Genomic DNA, 21733 nt, shown 5'->3' on the forward strand with positions numbered 1-21733 from the left:
AGTCAGGTGACAGCCAGGCGAAGGCCAGCAATCTGCCAGGATGAAGAGCAGGCCAGGATGGATGGGACATTTGTTAGATTTGTATGTTGTGGGAGGGTGATGAGCAAATAAGAAACTATACTGAGGATAGTGGGGGCCAGGCTTGTCAGGTGACAAAAGAAGGTACAATTGTGGAAAGGAGAAAGCCAGACGAAACTTTGCATGTTGATTTGGAATTGGAGGCATTGTGAATTATCTAATAGATGCCTCACTGATACTGAGATAAGTGCATGTATGTGTGTATACACCTATATATATTTCACTATTTAGGAAACCTAGAGTCAGTGAGATCAGGCTCCTAAATACTATTCTTCACAAAAGAACTCAAGGCACCATAGGTAAAGGCTCACGTTAAGTCAGTGAGAGTACATGATGAGTCTAGATTGGCTTGAGCCAAAATTAAACAGTTATGAAAGAATAATGGAGTGAGCTGAAGTCAGTGTGAAGCGCATCCCAGTAGCCTGATTTGAGAAAATTTAAACATCACAATAAAGAGTCATTATTGACAGATTATAATCCATTGACGACAAGAGGAGTCCATCAGTCCACAAAATTTAAGGTGAGGGAGAGGGACAGAGTATATGAGAAGGAAAAGGAAGAGGGGAAAGAGGAGAAAAATAAGAAGGGGCATCATTTTCTAAAAGTTGTATGGCAAGGCATACATGCAGATGGAATTAGAAATCACATGACATCAATTGGAGTAAACGATTAATTTAGGCAAGAAATCTCAATGCATGCTAAAAACCCGTGGGTCAAAGTGGATCAGGGGATAGAATTTTTATAGAGTCTCCAAATATCTTCCCATAAAAATATATGTGAAATAGAAATGGGGCAAAATAACTATAGAGTAGAAAACTAGCAAACAATATCTCAAACTAGTGATCAAATTCAACATCACTAAGATGGGAAATATTAATATTATTGATACCTGAAAGGAAGGAAACAGAAAAAAAATCCAGCATCATTTCTGTGACATTCTAGACAAAAAGTATATTTGTGGGTCTAATCGTGAGAAACTATCAAACAACCCCACACTAAGAAATAGTCTGCAAAATGCTTGCCTTCAAGGACTTCCCTGGTAGTCCAGGGGTTGAGACTTCGTGCTCCAAATGAAAGGGACTCCAGTTCAATCCCTGGTGGGGGAAATAAGACCTTACATGCTGTGAAATTAAAAAAAAAATCTTTTCCAAGAAAAGATGAAATATAGGAAAAAGAAACAGTAGTGGTTTGGCTGGGCAATCTGGCACTGAAGCTTGTAAGCTAAATACAGAAAGGGCAGTTTACCAAGCTTGGCCAACTTGGCCATCTTCTACACAACAGACCCTCTTCTAGCTTTGGCTCTGTATTACTACTTAAAATCCTGCTGTGTGAGGGAGGTTAAACTGCTACCCCATACCCTATGCAGATACTTATATCCAATCTAGCAGAGACAAGTTTGCAAGGCAAGCTTTCAGTAAGCTTTAGTTTGTGCTAATGACCAATTATGCCCAGTTCACATAAAACCACAAGTGCAGCGTAATCTGTAATAATAGCTGCAGGGCTTACAGAAGTTTTATCTGCAAGATGGTTATATGCCTCACATTTCAATCTCTGTAAACACAACCTCCTACTCAATATACTGGTTCAACAAACAATTTAAACTTAAAACCATACGAGTAAGCATTTTCAAAATTAAGGTTTTGCATTCTTTGCCTTTCAGAACATAGTATACTCAGGTGCCAATTTTCTGTGTCACTTTCTAGGCAAATCTGAGATGTCCAAAATCTTGTTACAACCTAAATCTTTCCTGAAAACCCCTAATGTTGTTGTTCAAGACACATTATATCAAACAAAAGGAAACCTCTAAATTCAGACTTTCTTAACCTGATTTTATAAACCAAATGTGTATAGAAGGTTTCTGCTTATATTTAATATTTAATCAGTGGATTTAAGAAGCACATTGATTTTTCTCTAGTTTAACAATGTTTTGCCTTATCTAAAGATTGAGTTCATTTTTTTTTCCTTTGTGAAATACCCACCCCCACCCCCATTCTCTCTCTTTGCCTTTAGATGTTTGCTCTATGTCCAATATACTCTTTTCTTGACATTTACTACAAATGGTCAGAAAATAACAAAGAACACATAGACCTCAAACTCATAAGTTATGAATCTGATTAACAGCTATTTTGAAATTTATTGGGTGCTGTTAAAAATACTGAGGTTTAGAGAAAATGTACAGGTCTTTCATTCCTCCTTGACTAACTTCACTATTCATGTATCTTTACAAGCACAAAAAGTATCGCTGTGAAGTAATGAAAGTAAAAGAAATAGAAGAAAAAGTGACACATGGAAAGAGGGGAGGCAATTTTGAAGGTCCAAAGGAGCTAAGGTAACAATTTTTGAACTCCAGGCAAGGAAAACAAGTTTGAAGATTGTAACATAGAGGGTAGACACCAAAAAGAAGAGGAACATGGAAAAGTAAGCTATTCTTGTTAAGTATGTTCTTACTCTTTATCTTTCTTTTCTTCCTATAATCAGTACCTCTAATTCAAGTTTAACAAAGCTGACTCTGAAAGTCAGTAAATGTCTCCTTCATCCAGCCACTGAACCTGGTATATCCTCCCTGACCTCTCCCACTAACAATTTACTTACACAAGAAGACAAAGTAAATTTTCAGATTGTGCTGCATACCCATGCTCTCAAGTGCTAGAGACTACACACTCACACAAAGTTAAAGTGTTTGACATTCAAGGGTTTCTAATCAGGCTCATTCAAGGGTTTACTACGATCAGGCTCCATCAATCTTTGTTTCTAGGAAAACTGATCTTGCCAACAACCTACGTATCTTGTGTTGACCCTGTATATTTGGTTCCTTTAGTCTTAACATTTCCTTATCTGCCCCTCTCATCTCTAAATGTTCAACTCTCACTTCTCTTTCAGAATCCAGCTTAAGTGCTACTTTCCGATTCCAACAGCTAGCAGTAATTTTCCATTTTTCGAAATCTCAGTTGCCAAATCTGGTTCACTACTGTTTTGTTTTTTGTTTTTTTCTTTACATTTCCTGCTTCATTCTGTGGTTATGTTTGAGTCAGTCTGTTTTCTACTACACTGTGGACCACAGAAAGAAAATAATACATGGGATGTGTGATGTTTCACTCTGACCCTGATGCCTTATAAAATAAAGCTATTTAGCAGGAAGTCAAAAGGGGGGAGGGGAATACATCAATTACATGAATGAATGTCCTGAAGAGTAAATACAGTTTCATTTTGTAAACATTTTAGAGTTGTTTATATTTCAACTAAGCTTTACCATTTACAGGAATGAAAGACTTCTGACTTTTTCTTACTCCATTGTACATTTTTGGCAGTGTTTCTATTCTTCTATAGTGGGTGAGTCTAAGCCATGATGATGGTGTTTCATTCAGTTTTTATTTAGTTCCTATTGCGGGAGGCTTGTCCTGGGCAATTATGCTACCAAATAAAAATAGACAAGACTCTTGTTTTTCATTGAGTTTATGTTACAGCTGGAGGTGGCTGAATTCACACTTGTCAATAAGTAAACAAAAAGAACAGTGGATGGTGATAAACTATGAACAAAACACAAGAGAATAATATAGCGTACAATTCTGGCAAGAGGCATTGTGAGTGTTCCTTCGGATTAGATAGCTAAAGATGGACTGTGTTAATAAGCATCATGTAAGTAGAGATCTGATGAAAAGGAGCCGTTCTGATCCAGGAGAAAGTCCTTATATGCAGAGAGAACATCTATGACAAAGTCCCCAAAGCAGGACAAGTTAGTTTGCTGAGAACAGCAGGAATGCAGGGATGCAGGGAGTGTAGTTTAAGGGCTAGATAGAGGCCAGATTGTGTAGGAACTTGCAGGGCTTGGTAAGAAGCTTGGGTTTTACTAAGTGTAATGGAAAGCCAATAGACGGTCTTATGAACTTAAATGACATAAAATTTATTCTGCCAGAAGACTAGAGTCCCTGTTGTGCAAAGGATGTTACTGCAAAGAGAAGACTCACTGGAAACTAGGTGGAAATTGGTGGTACCATGCCTTGGGCCAAGGGAGGAGGGTGGAAATAGAAAGAAACATACAAGTAAGGGGTGCTTTAGAGGAAGAGACAATAGGACTAGCTGAAAATAAGACATGTTGGGAGGGAATGATTGAAAGAGAAAAATGAAATATGGATTCATTCTAAATTTTCTTCCTAGTTTCCCCATGAAGTAATCATGGATTCTAACCTCTAGTCTAGCAGTTACTAGCATTTGCATACTATTTAGCAATTTGCCTGTTATTTTTTCCATCATGCTTGGATTGTAAAAATGTCAAGTCTGGATGATGCCATAACATTCTTCCTTCCACCTGACAAATTCTAACTCATCTTTTAAGTCTTATCTGTTCTTTCACCTTTTCTTTAATGCATACATTGACTCGACCCTCACACAAGAGTCAGGAAAACTGTTCTACATTATTTGTTGTATACATTTCTATGAGAACAATGAATTTTTTAAAAGTTCTTGATTAAATTCTTATCATCATCACCAATATACTGACCCCCCACAGAGCAGAGACCCCCCACCTTTTTTTTTTTTTTTTTACTGTTTGTAACTCTTATAACATAGTATTTTCAGAATGAGTAATGAGCACATAAAAGAAAAAAAAAACTTTGGTGATTTTCTTTTACTTAAACTATGGAAACTGGTCACTGTATCACTTAAGAATCTTCAGTAGTCACCTTAACACTTAAAAAGATAGCCTAATCCATTCATACAGGTCTAAATATTGGAAATTTCTTATAGTGAATTAAAATCTTTTTCAAGTTTTCAACTTGATTTTAGTGCTATCCACACATTAAATGGATAAGGTATGCCAAATTCAGAACTACTTTTATCACATTGTAGTGATAAATGAGCTACAGGAACTTAATATAGAATATCCTTGCACTGTACAGGAGTAGGTCTAATATAAAACTCATTAACTTCTAGAACTCAACATTATATTTATAGGACATTGAACATTCAATTTGCAGTAAAGAGTATTATGAAGCAAATATTAAAGTCCCCAAAGGAATAATTAATAACCAGCATGACCTAGAAGTGGGCTGAGAACAGGGAAAAATATACATCACCCATCAATCTTCTCATTATATAAAGGTTATTTAATTTTCTTTAAATATCAAACATATGCATGTTTATACATATATATATACACACACATAAATATGTATTTTAAATTTATTCTACTTAAAAGCGGTAAAGTATTTTCCATTATAAATGAATTCTGATGAAGAGATCTGCAAATCTGCTATTGACATTTTCCCAGCCAGAATTTCCCTAGTAACAGTATCCCCTATTTCTACATGTACAGAAAGAACTGCTAAGCAAAGGAGAGCACGCTACAGATTCAGGCATATATGGGTTCAAAGGCAAACTCCTGCTAGCCCTGTGACTTTAAGGGATTATCATTATTCTGCCTTGAAATTGCTGCTTCTTCATCCCTGTAAAATGCTATTATATCCCTTTTTCATGGGTTTATGACACAGTTTAAATGAAAAAAAAATGAATAAAAATTTTGTAATAGAGACTTGCATTACATAAGCACTCGACAAACACTATTATAAAATAGTACATTATTTTTATCAAATGATTAGCAACATTAGGAAAGTCTGTCAGGGATCTTCCAAGAAAAATTTGTAAACGGTGTCAGAGTAGTCAGAGTTGAAAAGACATTGGGGTCACAAAAGCCGTATGATGTGACTCTACAACTTTCACTGACTGTTAAGAAGCTTGAAAACTGACTAAGATGATTTATATTATCATTAATAAATTATTCTGAATTTATAAAACACTTCAAGCAACCTTTGCCTCATATGTAGACTATGATGTGACATTTCTGATTAAGTGGTTTTATTTGTTTTCAATTATTGGAAATAAAACACAGAATTAATGACATTTATAAGCAATTTATTCTGAATCTGGCTCTGTACTTAAGTCTTTACACAAGATTGTCCTAATTTAATCTTTAAAACAGAATATGGTAGATATTCGACCATACTTTACAGTTTATATAGGTTAGAAACTGAAGTCTGGGGAAGGTCATTTACAATGTGGTAGATACTGTTACTAGCCCTGTATAAGTATCAACTCATTTAACCTTCAAATTGCCTTATGAGGAAGCTTCTATTATTACTACCTCCATTTTACAGATTATAAAAAATGAGGTCCAGAGTCTTTAAATGTATTACACATAGTCATATGACTAACAAGTGATGTCATCAAGATTTCAACCCAGGGAACCAGGCTCTTGGGGCCACTGTCTCAACAATACAAGGTGCTATTTCTGAACCATGGTGGAACACACAGACTTGACAGCCCGCAATCCTAGCTACTTGGCTATATTACCTCACGTTTGTGGCTTCATATTAAAGAGTGCAAACAGAAGCTGAAAGAGGCTGGAGAATTTGGCCAAGTCACACAGCTGATTCACACTTTAACCTCTAAACTATGCTGCTTCCTCTCCTAAATAGCAAAGGCTATACTTTCAAATGGAAATCACTAAATCTGTACCCACTGGATATGTTATTGCAAACAACCCAAAACATCTGCTGCTACTTACAAAAAGAAGCTTGCTAAATTGGTGGGTATGTCCTTTCTGCTTGGATTTATACTTTCCTGTGAAATTCATCTGTGGTGATTTGAAATGAGGGACGTTTTTACGGAATATATTTGAGAGCCACAAGAGTTCTGAGTGTGACGTATTTCAAACTTGATAATTTCTTCTTATATCATTGAAATGTGGATTCCAACATCTTAAATTTTTTTTGTCAGGTAGGGTCTCTGGAGTTAAAAGGCTCTGCTGACTCCCGCTGTAATGGGGGTGAGGCAGGGATGCCCTCGAGCAGTCCCACTCAGCCGCTGGTCTGCAGCCCAGCATGCCCCTCCCCCAAGCGAGCGGCCGTTAGAGCAACTGTCAGGGAGCAACCGTTACCGATCCCGCTCACACATTGGCTGGCGCTGCAGGGGGCCCCGCCCCCCGCCTTGTATAAAGACAGTCTGGATTCAGACTGAGGGAAGATGGGTTTTGAGACACTAGTCTGCCATCTTCTTGGTCTGCTAGCTTTCTGATTAAGGTCATTATTCCTTGACCCAGCAACTCGTCTCTGGATGTACTGCCCTGCCTTGCAGCGAGCAGAGTGAGTTTGGACACCATGTGATTTTAATACAACAGTTTTAAATGGATCATTGCTATTAGTCAGAAGAGCAGACTTAAATAAGGTAACCTAAGATCTGAAATTCGGTAACTAAACATTTGTTTGAATGAGTACATAAAGCGGAGCGGGGGGGAGGTGGGGGAGAATGGGGGGAAATCACTGAAAGCACTTAGGTTTTTCAGGGAGGGAAAACAAAGCATTATAATTATTTTATTTTCTTAAAAGACTCATATATTCAATACATTTAATAAAATTTGAAACAATATAATCTTGAGCATTTCCTATTTGTAGTAAATGCTTCATCCTATTTTTCCTGTAGATAAACTATACAACTGCCAAAATTATAGGCATTATTCCTCTCCAGTAACCTCTTTACTGAAAAGACAGGGAATGAAAATGGTGACACAACAGTACTGACATTTCTGACTGATTAAAACATACCACAAAACAATAGGCACAATGTATCCTTTTTAGAGCTATATAGTAGGATATATATTTGAAAATATAGCATGTGCTATATATTTTAATACATGAAAACTAAAATATAAATAAAACAAAAAGTTAATAAAGTATAAATATAATAATTACATAGGTCATTATTTGTGCCTAGAAACACAGGCCTAGCTGTGGAAAGTTAATATACATTTTATGTTGGGAAAACAATGCCTTATAAACAACATATAACAAACATGTACAAGGTGCCGGAATATATAATAAGCATCTTATATGCATTATGCCTGTTATTCTTCCCAACTCAGCAAGTTAGATACTATTCCTCTTTGACACTTGAAAATAATGAGATTAAGGATGTTAAATTTATTGTCCAAAAGCATATATAGCTGATAAGTGGCATACCTGAATATCAAGTCTACATATGTCTGATTCTAGAACCTGCACCCTTAACCATTAGGGTCTACTTTCTCCCATGGGTGAAATATCTCTAAACTCCATAAAAACAAGAATTATTTTAAATGACTAATAAAATTATTTTGAATGACTAATAGTAAGAGGCCCAAGAGAAAAATCATGGCACCTGGGTTCTCTTTTGCCTTGGACAATGAGTGGGTTCACTTTCAAAGGCCTCCATTTCCTGAGTAGAGAGGGGAATAAAAGCGGGAGAGGGGGAGGACAAGAGGACTACCAGACTGGATACAGGAGCTTTTCTCTTAAAATTTTTCATTCTGGGCCTCTAACTTCAGAGTGAACCATTGTTACACAACGACTATGTGAAACAGGACTCTGCAACCTTCCTCATGACACTCTGGGTACGCGTCCTGTCATTGTTTAAAGCTGTGGAGAAGAGAGGCCACCTTACCTATAGATGAACGGAGCCACAGTGGCGGTATTTGGGTGGCTGTGTTGCTGCTGCTGAGGGAGGTGGACAGCACCATTTCCCATGCTCTGCCCACTGCCTTGCACCACTAAACCAACAGAGGAACCTGCCAGAGAAGCGTGGCTGCTTTCCCTTCCTTCCAAGGGAGCGGGGCAACTCGATGTGCTTGCTTTCTCAGTGGTTACGGGCTTAGGGAAGGACTGGGAAGGGCTTCCCTTGGTAGTCCTGAACTTTTCAGACTCTTTGCTTGCTGAGTTGCCAGGTGAAACAGTCTGCTTTGCTGTTGGCACTTTTGAGCCCGGCTTTGGAATTCCACTGGAAGAGGGGATTAAGCTTTCCTTCTTGGCTGCTGTCGTCTTGCTACCCTTTGGGATTAAGCTTGCAATTTTAGAGGTCTTTTTTGGAGCCGTCTCCATCATCTGATCTTTCTCGTCCTTGACCAGCTTTTCAGTACAAACTTTACTTTTGTCCCTGTTCTTTTCCTCTTTTTCCTTTGGCTGTAGCAAAGACTTTTTATTGCTGAGATTTTTGCTTCCAGCTTTCGGAGGGGCTAATTTCGGTGACACTTTGGGGCTGCTGTTTGTTGAACCACCGCTGTTGAGACCACTGTTCAAACCTTCCATTTCACCAGATTCAGAAAAGGCATCGTCTTCCTTCACGCCATCACTGGGTCCTGAACTGGCAGACTGCGGGGGGCGTAAAGCGGTCCGGGCATTGACCAGCTTGAATTTCTCAAGCATGGATTTCTGTCCTGAGGGAGCTGTTTTGGCCCCTTCTGAGGCAGGGGGCTTCAGTCTGTCTGCAGACGGTGTGGGAGAGGCGGCTGGGCTGGCCTGCTTCACGGTGAGCATGGTGGAGGTGGCGCTGTGCTTGGCATTCATGGACTTGCTGCGCCAAGGCTTGCTGGTGCTCGGAGAAGGGATGGCGGAGGCCGGGGGCTGCCCCACCGTTCCGGGAGGCTGGATGTTACCATTTACCCCTGAAGATGGCTGAGGTCCTTTGGAGGAATCTGGACATGGTTAAGAACAAACATTGTTAAAAGGCTGATTAGTTTTTGATCATTTATATCAAGCTACTTTTTTGAAGGCTATAAGAAAATAAGGCTTATTGTCATATAAGTACTTACAGTGCACGAGTGTTAACTTACTTTCCCCTCGGCAATCTCATTATGATATGAATTTTTATATGACTATTACAACACTGATGAATGCTTGATTAAAAGTCTTAAAAAACTAAATAAAAAAAAAGTTTATAATATCATACAGAAGAAAAAAATGAGTTTGGAGTTAAGAGATCTCAGCATCAATTTGAGAACTATATAGCATTTGAGAACCATATAATTCTGTCATGTCATTTGCCTGAAGTTTCATCTACCATAAATACCTCCCTCTTCCATCCTCTTTTTCTGAGAAATGGAGTGATAAACAATTAAATTAGCTATTTATGTAAAAGAGACAACAATGATGCTGTTAACATACTAGATATTGTCAAATTAATGCAAAGTCGTTTTCATGAAATGTCCAAAGGAAATTGTTTACTAAAGAATCTTTTAATATTATTCCAGAATTGGAGTCCATTAAACCAATTAAATATTAATAAATATAAAACTACAATGCTTTCACTTTTAAATGTTTTCTTCAATGGTATCAAAATGCATGATAAAAAACATGTAATTAAGTCAACTGGTATAGAATACTTGTCTTAGCTATTTTTCAGAAGAAAATTTTACATAAAAAGTTAATAAAGAAGTTAAAGAAATGAAAAGAGGTTAAATTGTTTATTGAATTTTTGTATGAGTTAGGTTTTCTTTTTTAATAAATGTGCCTAAAATAATAGAGTAGCTTTGTGACATTTCTATTAATATAAACAACTGTATAGAAAAATGTGGGCTTCACTGGTAGCTCAGCAGTAAAGAATCCACCTGCAATATAGGAGATGTGGCAGGAGCCGTAGGTTTGATCCCTGGGTTGGGAAGATCCCCTGGAGAAGAAATTGGTAACCCCTCCAGTATCTTTGCCTGGAAAATCCCATGGACACAGGAGCCTGGCAGGCTATAGTCCATGGGGTCGCAGGAGTCAGATATGATTTAGTGACTAAAACAACAATAACAAATAGACAACTATTTTATATTGTTGATACACCAACATTGACTTGTAATTCTATGTTTCCTACAATTCCTCATTTTAACTAATAAAAATTGGTGTAATTCTGGATTTATATATGCTTCACTAAAATGTAGTAGTTCACTGATAACTCAATACGCTTACATGGTATATTTAAATTTGAAAGCAAAAAAAAAATTGAAAGCATAGGATAATACATTTATTTTTTACAGTATTTAAAGTCTGTAATGTATCCATTTCTAGAATATCTGTAAGGCTCCATTTGGTTCATACACAAACAGTAAGATATTCTTATAAACAGTAGAAGTATCTGACTAATTCCAGACAAATCCAACGAGATTCAAATGCCCAGTGTCTCAAATACCTTCAGTATCTGTGAATGGATTTCAATCCTTTACTTGTATCTGTTTTAAGTATAGGTTATTCCAGATTTACTTCACTTACAGATTCCTTTCAGAATCTGTTAACATTTTATTGTAATCTGAATCACTCTCAGGAGCAGATAGAGTACACTGATTACCTACAGTTAGAAATGCCTATCAAACATTTCTTCAGAACAGCTCCTACTTATTGGTCAGGTCTCACTTTCACCTCACTTCCTCTGTAAAAACAAAACAAAAACATCATTTCCACCGTCACCTCTGCTCTCACTAGCATCAAGTCTGGGTTAGGTGACGATTCTGTGTGCTCACTCAATCGTATCCAACTCTTTGTGACCCCATGGACTGTAGCCCGCCAGGCTCCTTCATCCATGGAATTTTCCAGGCAAGAATGGAGTGGGTTGCCATTCCTACACCAGGGGATCTTCCCGACCCAGGTATTGAACCTGCACCTCTTGTCTCCTGCTTTGGCAGGTGTTTTCTTTATTATTTCTCTTATTATAGCCGTTATAACTTCACTCTAATTGTCTGTTTCTTCTTCTACATCTATAAATATCTGGTCCATGAAAGCAAAGACCATATATTATGGTCTATATTATGCATAGTTCTATACTATGTACACAGCACCTTCTATGTATAGGACACTAAGTATCTGACATTCATTAATTCAATCTTTCCAACAACTGCATGAAATTTTCATTATTACCCTCATTTTGCATGTGAAGAAACTGAAGCACAATGATATTAAATAACTTGGCCAACATTACAAAATTTGTAAGTGACAAGTTTGAGAACTGAATTTAGCTTGGGGTTCTAAGTTAATTCTCTCAACGACTATGTCATAATATTTTCAAATGTATATAGTGCTAAATACAATTTTACAGTTTCTGAAAGTGATAAGGAATAATACTATTCCTGGACTCTGGAAACACAGAAGAGAGTCAATGTCAAACTAATGCCTTGAATAGAATTGCCAAATGAACTTTACTTCTTGATTACGTGGGTTGAACTGGAAACTAAGAACACCCCCAAGCAAGATGAATCTTCTCAAGTTCAGTGACTTGTGTACATGCCTGTGCATTTCACAGAATGAACTTACTATTTCAGTGATTTTTGTCAACATCTATGGCTCTATATTGATTATCTACAGAAATATTAATCAGTGCTATTTAGTTCCTATGATCTCTAGGACATGAATCTAGGCACAACATCTGTTAAAGCTTACTGAGTAGCTATTTTGTGCAAAATCCTTAGGCTCCCCAAGACACAATCTGGTCAGAGGAAAGAAACTGGACTCACAAAAGATGAATGGCATATACTAAATGCTAAGTAGGAGGTGGGAAAGAAAATGGAAGAGATCAGAAGTGCACAAAGGGCTGTACAATATTAAATAAGATCAAGACAAATGAGCTAAGGGAGATACACAGACATTCATGGCAGGAGGAATATAGGAGTTTTCCAGGAAACTATGTGAAAATTTATTCTACTTATTTATTTTAAATAATATGTACATATGCATATTGGGATTCAGAGTTGGAGAGAAACAAGGTACCCCCAAAATGAAAGCATAGTCTGCTGTATTATTGCTTATAGGAACATAATGGCCTCACAAACATAATAATGCCTACTAGCTACTAACATTTTATTGAAGGTTCTTTATATATTTCTCATATCATTCACAACATGATGAGATGAGAAGGGTTCCTATCTGTTTTCTGGCTTTTTTTTTTTTTTAAATTTTATAATTACTTTGCCTATCTTTTTTTGGGGGGGAAGGGCTTCTATTTATAATACTCACTTGTGGAAGCCAAGGGTTTGAGGGTCTAAACAATTCATTCAGTGGTACACAACTAGTTAGGAATTGTTGTGTGGCTAGAATTGACACCACATGTGTGATTCTAGTTCCCAGGTAGTGGTCGCGGTAAAGAACCCACCTGCCAATGCAGGAGATATAAGAGACACAGGTTTGATCCCTATGTTAGCAAGACCTCCTCCCCACCCCCCAGGAGAAGAGAATGGCAACCCACTCCAGTATTCTTGCCTGGAGAATCTGATGGACAGAGGAGCCTGGCAGGCTACAGTCCATGGCATCAAAGAGTCGGACACCACAGAAGCAACTTAGTACGTGTGATTCTAGAGCCCAGGCTCTGTCGTTGCCGTACAGTGTGACATTCTAAGAGTGGAATGTAAGGGTCTCAGACGTCAGTGTGTGCTTCAGCCACTGGGGATCCTACTGAATGCCCATCACTTGTTCTTTAGCAGATCTGCAGGAGGCCCTGAGATCCTGCATTTCTAACCAGCTGCCACGTGATGCCAATGCTGCTGGTCACGGACCTTGTTTTGAATAACAGAGTATGAAAAGATTGGGAAATCATGGTAACTGCTGAAATTATTGGCTTTAAAGAATTATTTCTTATGATATTATCCAAATTAGCTAAATTCATTAAAGTTTCCACAACTATGCAGCATTAATATTCTTTACTCTGAACTTCTGGAACTTTGGCCAGTTCAATCTTTCCCTAGATGCTTGGCAATTTGTGGTGAGGGATCACTAAAAACAAAAGAAGCCTATCAGGTTTTCCTAATGTCTTTTATTTCATCATTTTAGCCACATACTTAGTATGTTATCTTCTGTTTCTACAACCAGGTTAAGAAGTCAGGGGGTTCCTCTGCTGCCTGCCTGGGAGCTTTGGTGAAGATGAGAGGAGAGGGTCAAAAAGGACCAGTCAGGATGCTCTTTAAGCGTGCTGCTAGTGGCCAGACAGACTGCTATCACCGTTCAAGTAGAGGGGAAATTCAACATCATGACACTCAAAAAAGAGGCAGGAGGGACTCCAGATTATGACATCTGTATCCAGCCCACAGTGTCAGTCATACGACAGCTGCACAACTGTCCTCAGAGGAATGCGCACAGAGAAGACACTTTTCTGAGCTCAGCTCTCAGTCTGCCCCCATCGCGACACAGTCGCAACGCGGTGCTTCAGGTTTCATGAAGAGCACGATTCACAGGTCACTGTGCATCCAGGGAACAGAACAATGAGTGTCTCTGGACTCCTCACAAGAAAGGCCGCAGAACAACAGCCACTGAAATGGCAGCCTTTCAGCTCTGACGGAGTAGGGGCTGCCACGCATTCTGTTCTCTGCGCCATTTACATCTTCAGTAGTAAGCAGCCTGGTCTCACAGCTCCATTTCTGAGTGCTGTTAACTCAGCTTCTCTGAATGGTTAGCTGGGCACGGGGGAAAGCACAGCTATGTACAGCACACATCTAAAGGCATTGCTGCAACAAACTTGCAGCCTGTGTTTGCAGGGGCCCCTCTCTGCCTATAACTGTTTCTTGTCTCTGATCTCCAAAGAGAAAGGTGCTTGCACTCCTGTTCTTTTCCTCCCCCTTCTCCACCACCATCAACTCCATTACAAACAATAACCAATTATTTACTAACGGCTTACTTTTCCTAGCTACTTTGATATATGGTATCACCCCAAGAGCTCTAATGACATGCCTTGTTTAAATTAATAATAACCTACAATATAATTGTGATTTCTACTATTATATATGAGGAAACTGAAGCTCAGAGAAAGCAACTTGCTCCAAGTCATACATACAGTAAAATTTAGAAAAGAGTCTCAAAATTGAAACCAGGCTTATGTGACTCCAAAATTTGGAAGATTTGGATACTCTCTTCTTTCCATATGTCCGTGGCCCACCCAGAAATTCTGCCAGTACGGTTCTCCAGAAAGTCACATTTGTCACAACAGTGAAGGCAATTGGATAACTCCCTGAAGTGTGGGTTCCTTCTTCCTGAACAAATAGAGGAGAATATACATGCGGAGGATATCATAGAAGATACTATTCAGCTAACCATATACTATCTCCTGGGACATCCTACTGACACCATCCTTCTGAGCTGATGTTAAAGAAGATTTTAATTCTTGCTCAGAAAACAGCTAAATTCAGAGAGTTAATTTTTAGTTATTTCATATGGCAAAAAGATAACTTTGATGACCTGGGAAAAATGCCAATCTGTTCTAAAATTACTACACGGAGGTAAATGTGGCAGTCACAACAGGCATATGGGAAGTTTAGATAAAGACGATTCTCTGGGGAAATTTGGCAGGTTAGCTTCAGAGCTTAGAGACACGCTGCCAACAGTGCTACTAGCCTGAGGAAAGGACCAGGGAACACCCTCAGCTATTTATCTCTTCTTCCTCACTGAGTAGTGTGCTGTTCAGATGGAAACAAGCCAGCCTTCAATTTACAAAGTAATGACAAAGGGCATGTGTTCTCAGTCACTCAGTCCTGTCGGACTCTTTGCGACCCCATGGGCTAGCCCCGCCAGGCTCCTCTGTCCATGGGATTTTTCAGGCAAGAATACTGAAGTGGGTTGCCATATCTTCCTCCAGGAGATCTTCCCAACCCAGGGATCAAACCCACATATCCTGCATTGGCAGGTGGGTTATTTACCACTGAGTCACCTTGGAAGTCCAATGACAAAGAAAAACACTACCAAAAATAACAACAGCACCTCTCTTTTCCAAGTATTCACTGTCTAGCAGGTATTGTGGTTAGTGACATGTACGGTCCCTACTAAATATTCAGCATCACAGATCATTATGGAAGGGAGGAAATGATTGATCAATGTAGTCATGGTAATTCCTTTAGTAAATAATTAGATTCTCATTTTATAATAACATACCAAAATACTTTGAACATTTTCAAAGTTAAAAAAGGAGCATTCAGATTTAAATATGGCTTGTTATCAACTGGCCCTGGTTTACCTGACCACACTGTCTCCCATAAATGATAGTTTTCAAAATGCTTCAATCATCAGTTTTATGATGACTCAACAGAAACATGGAATGCTGTTACAGGGATTGAAGAGGCACTGTCCATTCTGCACGTGTATATATTATAGCATATGTAAGGTGAGAGTGCGGCTTTGTGGGCTACTGCAAGATTTAGGGAGGCTTCAGTTCACCAGCCAGATTCTTGAAACATACCTAATTTATGTATAAGCATGTATCATATGTGTACACCTCAATATGTGAGCATGTATACATAGAAAACAACATATTTAATTGTCTATTTAATCGTATCACTTGATCTATGTACTTAATTACTTTACCTCATAAAAATCCCCAAGATTAACCTGAAGTTATCTTGTCATTATAGGTTTAAATAATCATTAAGGAAATAAAGCAAAAAGTCCTGGCAGAATACATAAAGACATCACCAGTAATGGGACATAACAAGTAATATTTGCATTGTATTGGAAAGAAAATGAAAGAGTTCATTTTTTGTCTTATAGTAATTTCAGAATAATTTTTAAAAATACTTAAGAACTAGATAACTGTATTTAAAAAAAAAACATGAGTAATGCAACAGTTACATTAAACCTATAGTTTTAAAAAAATCAATTTTGCTAAATTCTCTATGTCAAGTCTACTAAATCTATACTGAATGTAAGTGAAAGAAAACACCTCCACACCAGAAGCTGCTTCATTAGAATCTAGGAAAACAGAAAACAAACCTCTTTCGGAGGTGTGCAGGTACCATGTGAGAATCACATGGGAGAAACAAGAGAGACAGGAGCCTGCCCTGTGCTGCTGTGGCACGTTCCTTAGCGACACAGGAAAACATCTCTCTGCTAAGAAACTCTGCCAAGTAATACGCGTTCACGGATCATAGTTCAGAAAGTGAATTCCAAATAGAGCCAGGAATATTTACATTCATGATAACACTGGACTGTTAAGCTGTTTTCATATTTATCATGTCAATTTTATAAAACAAGAATTATTAAGATAATTTACTTCAGTCATAAAAAATGTTATGTCCAAATGAACCACGGCATTTTTTTCCCACAGGATCCCTGATTTTCACTGAATAGGTATTTGATTTTTCTTTAAAGCATATATTTGTCTAGAGTAACTTTATAGGGTTCACAAGCAAACTGCTAAATGCTAGTGTCAGAATATGTTAGTCACTGTCAGTTTCTGAATGGCACGTCATCAAGGGAAGAAACTTGGACTCCCCAAAGAAATGCTTCTCTACAAACAATGCTGTCTTCATTTCACTGTTTGTTCTGTGAAATTCGTCCCTACTACATTCCATTTCAACAGAATGGTGGATGGCATTGTTTTCTATTTTAATATTTCTATTTAGCCTTCTCTGCAAGTGATAATTAATGTATAGCCATTTTCACTGATATTTTAATCCAGTTGGTGAAAGGAGCACATTATTTTTGGTTTGTATTATTATTAAGATGATATTAGATGTATCATTTGAAGTGCGGTTTGTGATTCGCTACTGATTTCCCTTTATTAGATAAGTCACAAAATTCCAAATAAGGGCTTTATCCCAGGAATGCAAGGATTCTTTAATATCCGCAAATCAATCAATGTAATACATCACATTAACAAATTGAAAGATAAAAATCATATGATTATCTCAATAGATGCAGAGAAAGCCTTTGACAAAATTCAACACTGATTTATGATTAAAACTCTCCAAAAAGCAGGAATAGAAGGAACATACCTCAACATAATAAAAGCTATATATGAGAAACCCACAGCAAGCATCACCCTCAATGGTGAAAAATTGAAAGCATTTCCCCTGAAATCAGGAACAAGACAAGGGTGCCCACTCTCACCACTACTATTCAACATAGTGTTGGAAGTTTTGGCCACAGCAATCAGAGCAGAAAAAGAAGTAAAAGGAATCCAGATAGGAAAAGAAGAAGTGAAACTCTCACTGTTTGCAGATGACATGATCCTCTACATAGAAAACCCTAAAGCCTCTTCCAGAAAATTACTAGAGCTAATCAATGAATATAGTAAAGTTGCAGGATATAAAATTAACACACAGAAATCCCTTGCATTCCTATATACTAACAATGAAAAAACAAAGAGAAATTAAAGAAACAATACCATTCACCATTGCAACAAAAAGAATAAAATACTTAGGAGTATATCTACCTAAAGAAACAAATAAGCTATTTTTATCATCCCAAACGTGTGAGAAGCTACTGTGCTTTCAAAATTTTGTTTTTAAATAAGAAGTGAAACTGTTTTAATTGTGAATAAGTCTTTACTATCTATTACAAATTCTAGAGATTCCCAAATTGATTCAAATAACTCATCATTTAAGACTTAAGGAAAGTAGAAAATACATTTTTCTTTTAGAAGCATTCAGGGAGCACATTACAGATAGTGTGATTATTTTTTTCTAGCAAAATATTTATTAAACATAAATATTATACTTTCTAATAACTAAAAAGAAATGGCAATTAGAATACTCAAGTCAGTACTTTCTGAATTCTGTCATTGTAATGCTGTAATCTTTGAAAATCTTGTTTAACTTTCACCTTACGTGGACATGCCCAGGATATGTATGCAAACTAGTTGGTCACAAAGATCAACTTAATATCTGATAGACTATTTTTAGATGTTATCCTACCACAAAACGTCTCCATGTCAAAAAGGTTTAATACATTCTTATCCAAAAAGATGTACCACAGGAACAGTCTAAAGGATAAATTATGAACTGTTTCATACGTGATGTTTATATTTGCTTTGTTTGCTCTATAGTTTAAGATAATATTTTGGCAATATGGCTTCCCAGGTAGCACTAGTGGAAAAGAACCTGCCTGCTAACGCAGCAGGCCTAAGAGACACAGGTTCAATCCCTGGATTAGCGAGATTCCCTGGACAAAGGCATGGCAACCCACTCCAGTATTCTTGCCTGGAGAATCCCATCTCTTGCCTGGAGAAACTCCTGGTGGGCTACAGTCTATAGGGTTGCACAGAGTTGAGCACAACTGATGATAGCACGCACACACATTTGGCAATAGAAAATAGCATGATACAATGATTAATTTAAAAATGAGATTGTAAGTACTGACATGAAGTTGCATCTCCATGTTAATAGAAAATGCCACATAATGTATAAAACAAATTCTCCAGGCCAGAATACTGGAGTGGGTATCCTTTCCCTTCTCCAGGGGATCTTCCCAACCTAGGGATCAAACCCAGGTCTCCCACATTGCAGGTGGATTCTTTACCAGCTGAGCCACTAGGGAAGCCCAAGAATACTGGAGTGGATAGCATATCCCTTCTCCAGTGGATCTTTCCAACCCAGGAATCGAACCAGGGTCTCCTGCATTGCAGGTGGATTCTTTACCAACTGAGCTATGAGGAAAGCCCTGTTTTATATAATACAATTTAAGCTTTATTATTGACCATTTAATGCCTACATTTAATATAAGTATTTGTGAGTGTGATATCATCTACTTTAAAGGTTTTGGAATTTTACTTTGTTGGAATTAAAAGTAATGGATATAATTCACCAGGAAAACTTTTGCTCTTGAGACCGACCTGAGGAAATCTGCTTATGGTCAAAAACCACATAATGTATGTCATCTGTCTCCATCTTGTGGTTATTGTAAATACTGCTACTTTTTAGAGAGGCTGAATGGCTATGGAAAAATAGGAGTATTTGGCTATCTTTGGATTTTTACTTTTAGATACCAGAAATTTAAGAAGTATTTCACTTTTAAATGACAGAAAAAATACATTGTTATATCAAAGTGTTAGGTCATCTAAAGCATTTCCATGTTTCTTTGCCAATGTTACTAGTCATTTCTTACAAAAATATTATGTAACTGTAGTATCATGTAGCTAAATTGGACACCTGAGCATTCCACTTGGCATATATGGTCTAAGCCTGTTTACTTTCCCTTTGAATTTCACAGCACATAAAGGCCTTTGACACTTTTTAGAAAAGTCACAAAACGAGGGGGAGATATTTTTGTGATAAGAAATTATTGTCCAGGAGAAGTATAATTCTTCAGAAATACTTCTTAGGTTCTCAAATCAAAGATCTTATTGTTTAAAGACAAAAGCCTAACTTCCAAATGCATACTATTTTCTTCTTTTTCCATTTAAACTCAAGAACTAGGGATATTACACTGCTTTGTTTATAGGGGTTTAGAGTCTGCCCGGTTGTGTTTTAATGGGTAAGAAATTTTCAATAAAGTGTATAATTCATAGATCACCCCTGTCAATTCTGAGTAAAAGAAGTCTCATCAGATCATCCATATGAAACAATCGGAAATGTTCTAATCAGAGTCAAAAAACTTTTGACCTGGTTGAATTAGTCAAACTAAACTTGTCAGCTGTTCTACCACTAAGCATACTAGTCACGTCACTATTGAATTTCCTGTTGCATGGAGAGTTAAATACTACAAAGAGAAGTTTTATTGATTAGAAAACACTATCTCAAAATCTTGCAACATGCCTAGTCTCTCCAGGGTCACAGTGCTTCCAACAGCAGAGGTTCTTGGTTTTCTTATGGTTTAGATGTAAATTGCACATCTTCCCACTTGGATGCATGCTCCCCAGGGATATGCATCAAGCCAGGGCCTCTTTAAACACACGCTGAGCACACTACAGAGAACTGTGTATCATATGGTTAATATATAATCTGCCTTTAACACACTTCTGTGTCCTTTCTTCCTGATTAGTATGTGGTTGAATATTTCTATTACATACCCTTTCAAGAAAGTAAAACAAACCTGAATAATTTGTCTCTTAAAGGAAAAATTAAGGTCATAATATTCATCTGTCCTGCTGCTTCCAAAGACTAAATATCCTTCATAATTATGTCTTAAATTCTGATTGCTTCAAACTCAATTTCCTCAAACACTTAGGGCACTTAATTAATTTAGTTAACTAAAACTAAGGATTCAAAGACATTTTATACAGGTTCATGACTTCAGAATAAACGTTCACAAAACATGAGAAGACAAAAGAAAATGGTATTTACATGCATCCAGGAGGAAATCTTTGAGAAACAGATTTTAAACATGGGGATATCACTAACTGCTTTAATATAAATGACTACATTTCCTTAAAATATTCTCCAGATAAGAAAGGTCCTGAAGAAAGCTGGAATGCAAGAGGATGCACTTAGAAAACATAAGAAATTCCACTGATAACATTTCCACTCCAAATGCTGTAACACCGCTTACACGCTAGATTTAGCATGTAATTTACGAGGCTCATAGGTTACACTTGTGCCTTTATGATGTAAGGGGAGAACACTTACCTTTTTCATTCCCATTTGCATAATTTGGAGGCTTGTTTTTATCAATGCTGTTAAAGCTCTGACTTCTCCTATTTAAATTGGAGGCTCCCTGGACCTTGCTGCTGTTGCCTGCAGCTGGCACCCTAGAGGGACCTGGAAGCCTGAAATAGTACAAGAAAAATTACATCATTATTGTACATTACAAAAAGAGAAGAGGAGGTTCTGGGTAGGGAAGGGTTAATGGGAAAATCATAATTTATGGAGTTCAGCAAAAATTGTTGGTTTAAGTGACAAATTGCTAAATACAACATTTGAGAATCACCAGAAAAGTCTTGTTTCATATGATGTAATCTGCCTCCAAGGTATATTAAAAATGTAGGACAATTAGAAATAAAGTAATTCTAACTAAAAACTCATGCTTATCACATGCGTGATGAATACAACTTTGCTTAAAGGAGCTGTAACAATTATATGAAAAGCAAGGGAAACAATAATATTATGTTCTCAGGATATTAAGCAGCTGCCTGCAATTATTGTTAAGATTTTTCAATGTATGGGACATTTGTTTTTATCTTAGGTGGC

General features: G+C 37.4%; 1 protein-coding gene across 10 annotated transcripts in view; it reads right to left on the reverse strand.

The window, feature by feature from the left end:
• Positions 1-21733, reverse strand: part of NAV3 (neuron navigator 3) — an 879706-nt gene that overhangs the window by 188214 nt on the left and 669759 nt on the right. For all 10 annotated transcript variants that reach the window (XM_043446408.1, XM_043446407.1, XM_043446415.1 and 7 more), the window contains 2 exons: positions 21173-21312; positions 8548-9574 (listed from right to left, as the gene is read on the reverse strand). In XM_043446408.1, the coding sequence (XP_043302343.1) occupies positions 8548-9574; positions 21173-21312 (1167 nt within the window). The remainder of the gene's footprint in view (positions 1-8547; positions 9575-21172; positions 21313-21733) is intronic.

The sequence above is a fragment of the Cervus canadensis genome, chromosome 25, assembly GCF_019320065.1.
Source record: "Cervus canadensis isolate Bull #8, Minnesota chromosome 25, ASM1932006v1, whole genome shotgun sequence".
NCBI lineage: Eukaryota > Metazoa > Chordata > Mammalia > Artiodactyla > Cervidae > Cervus > Cervus canadensis.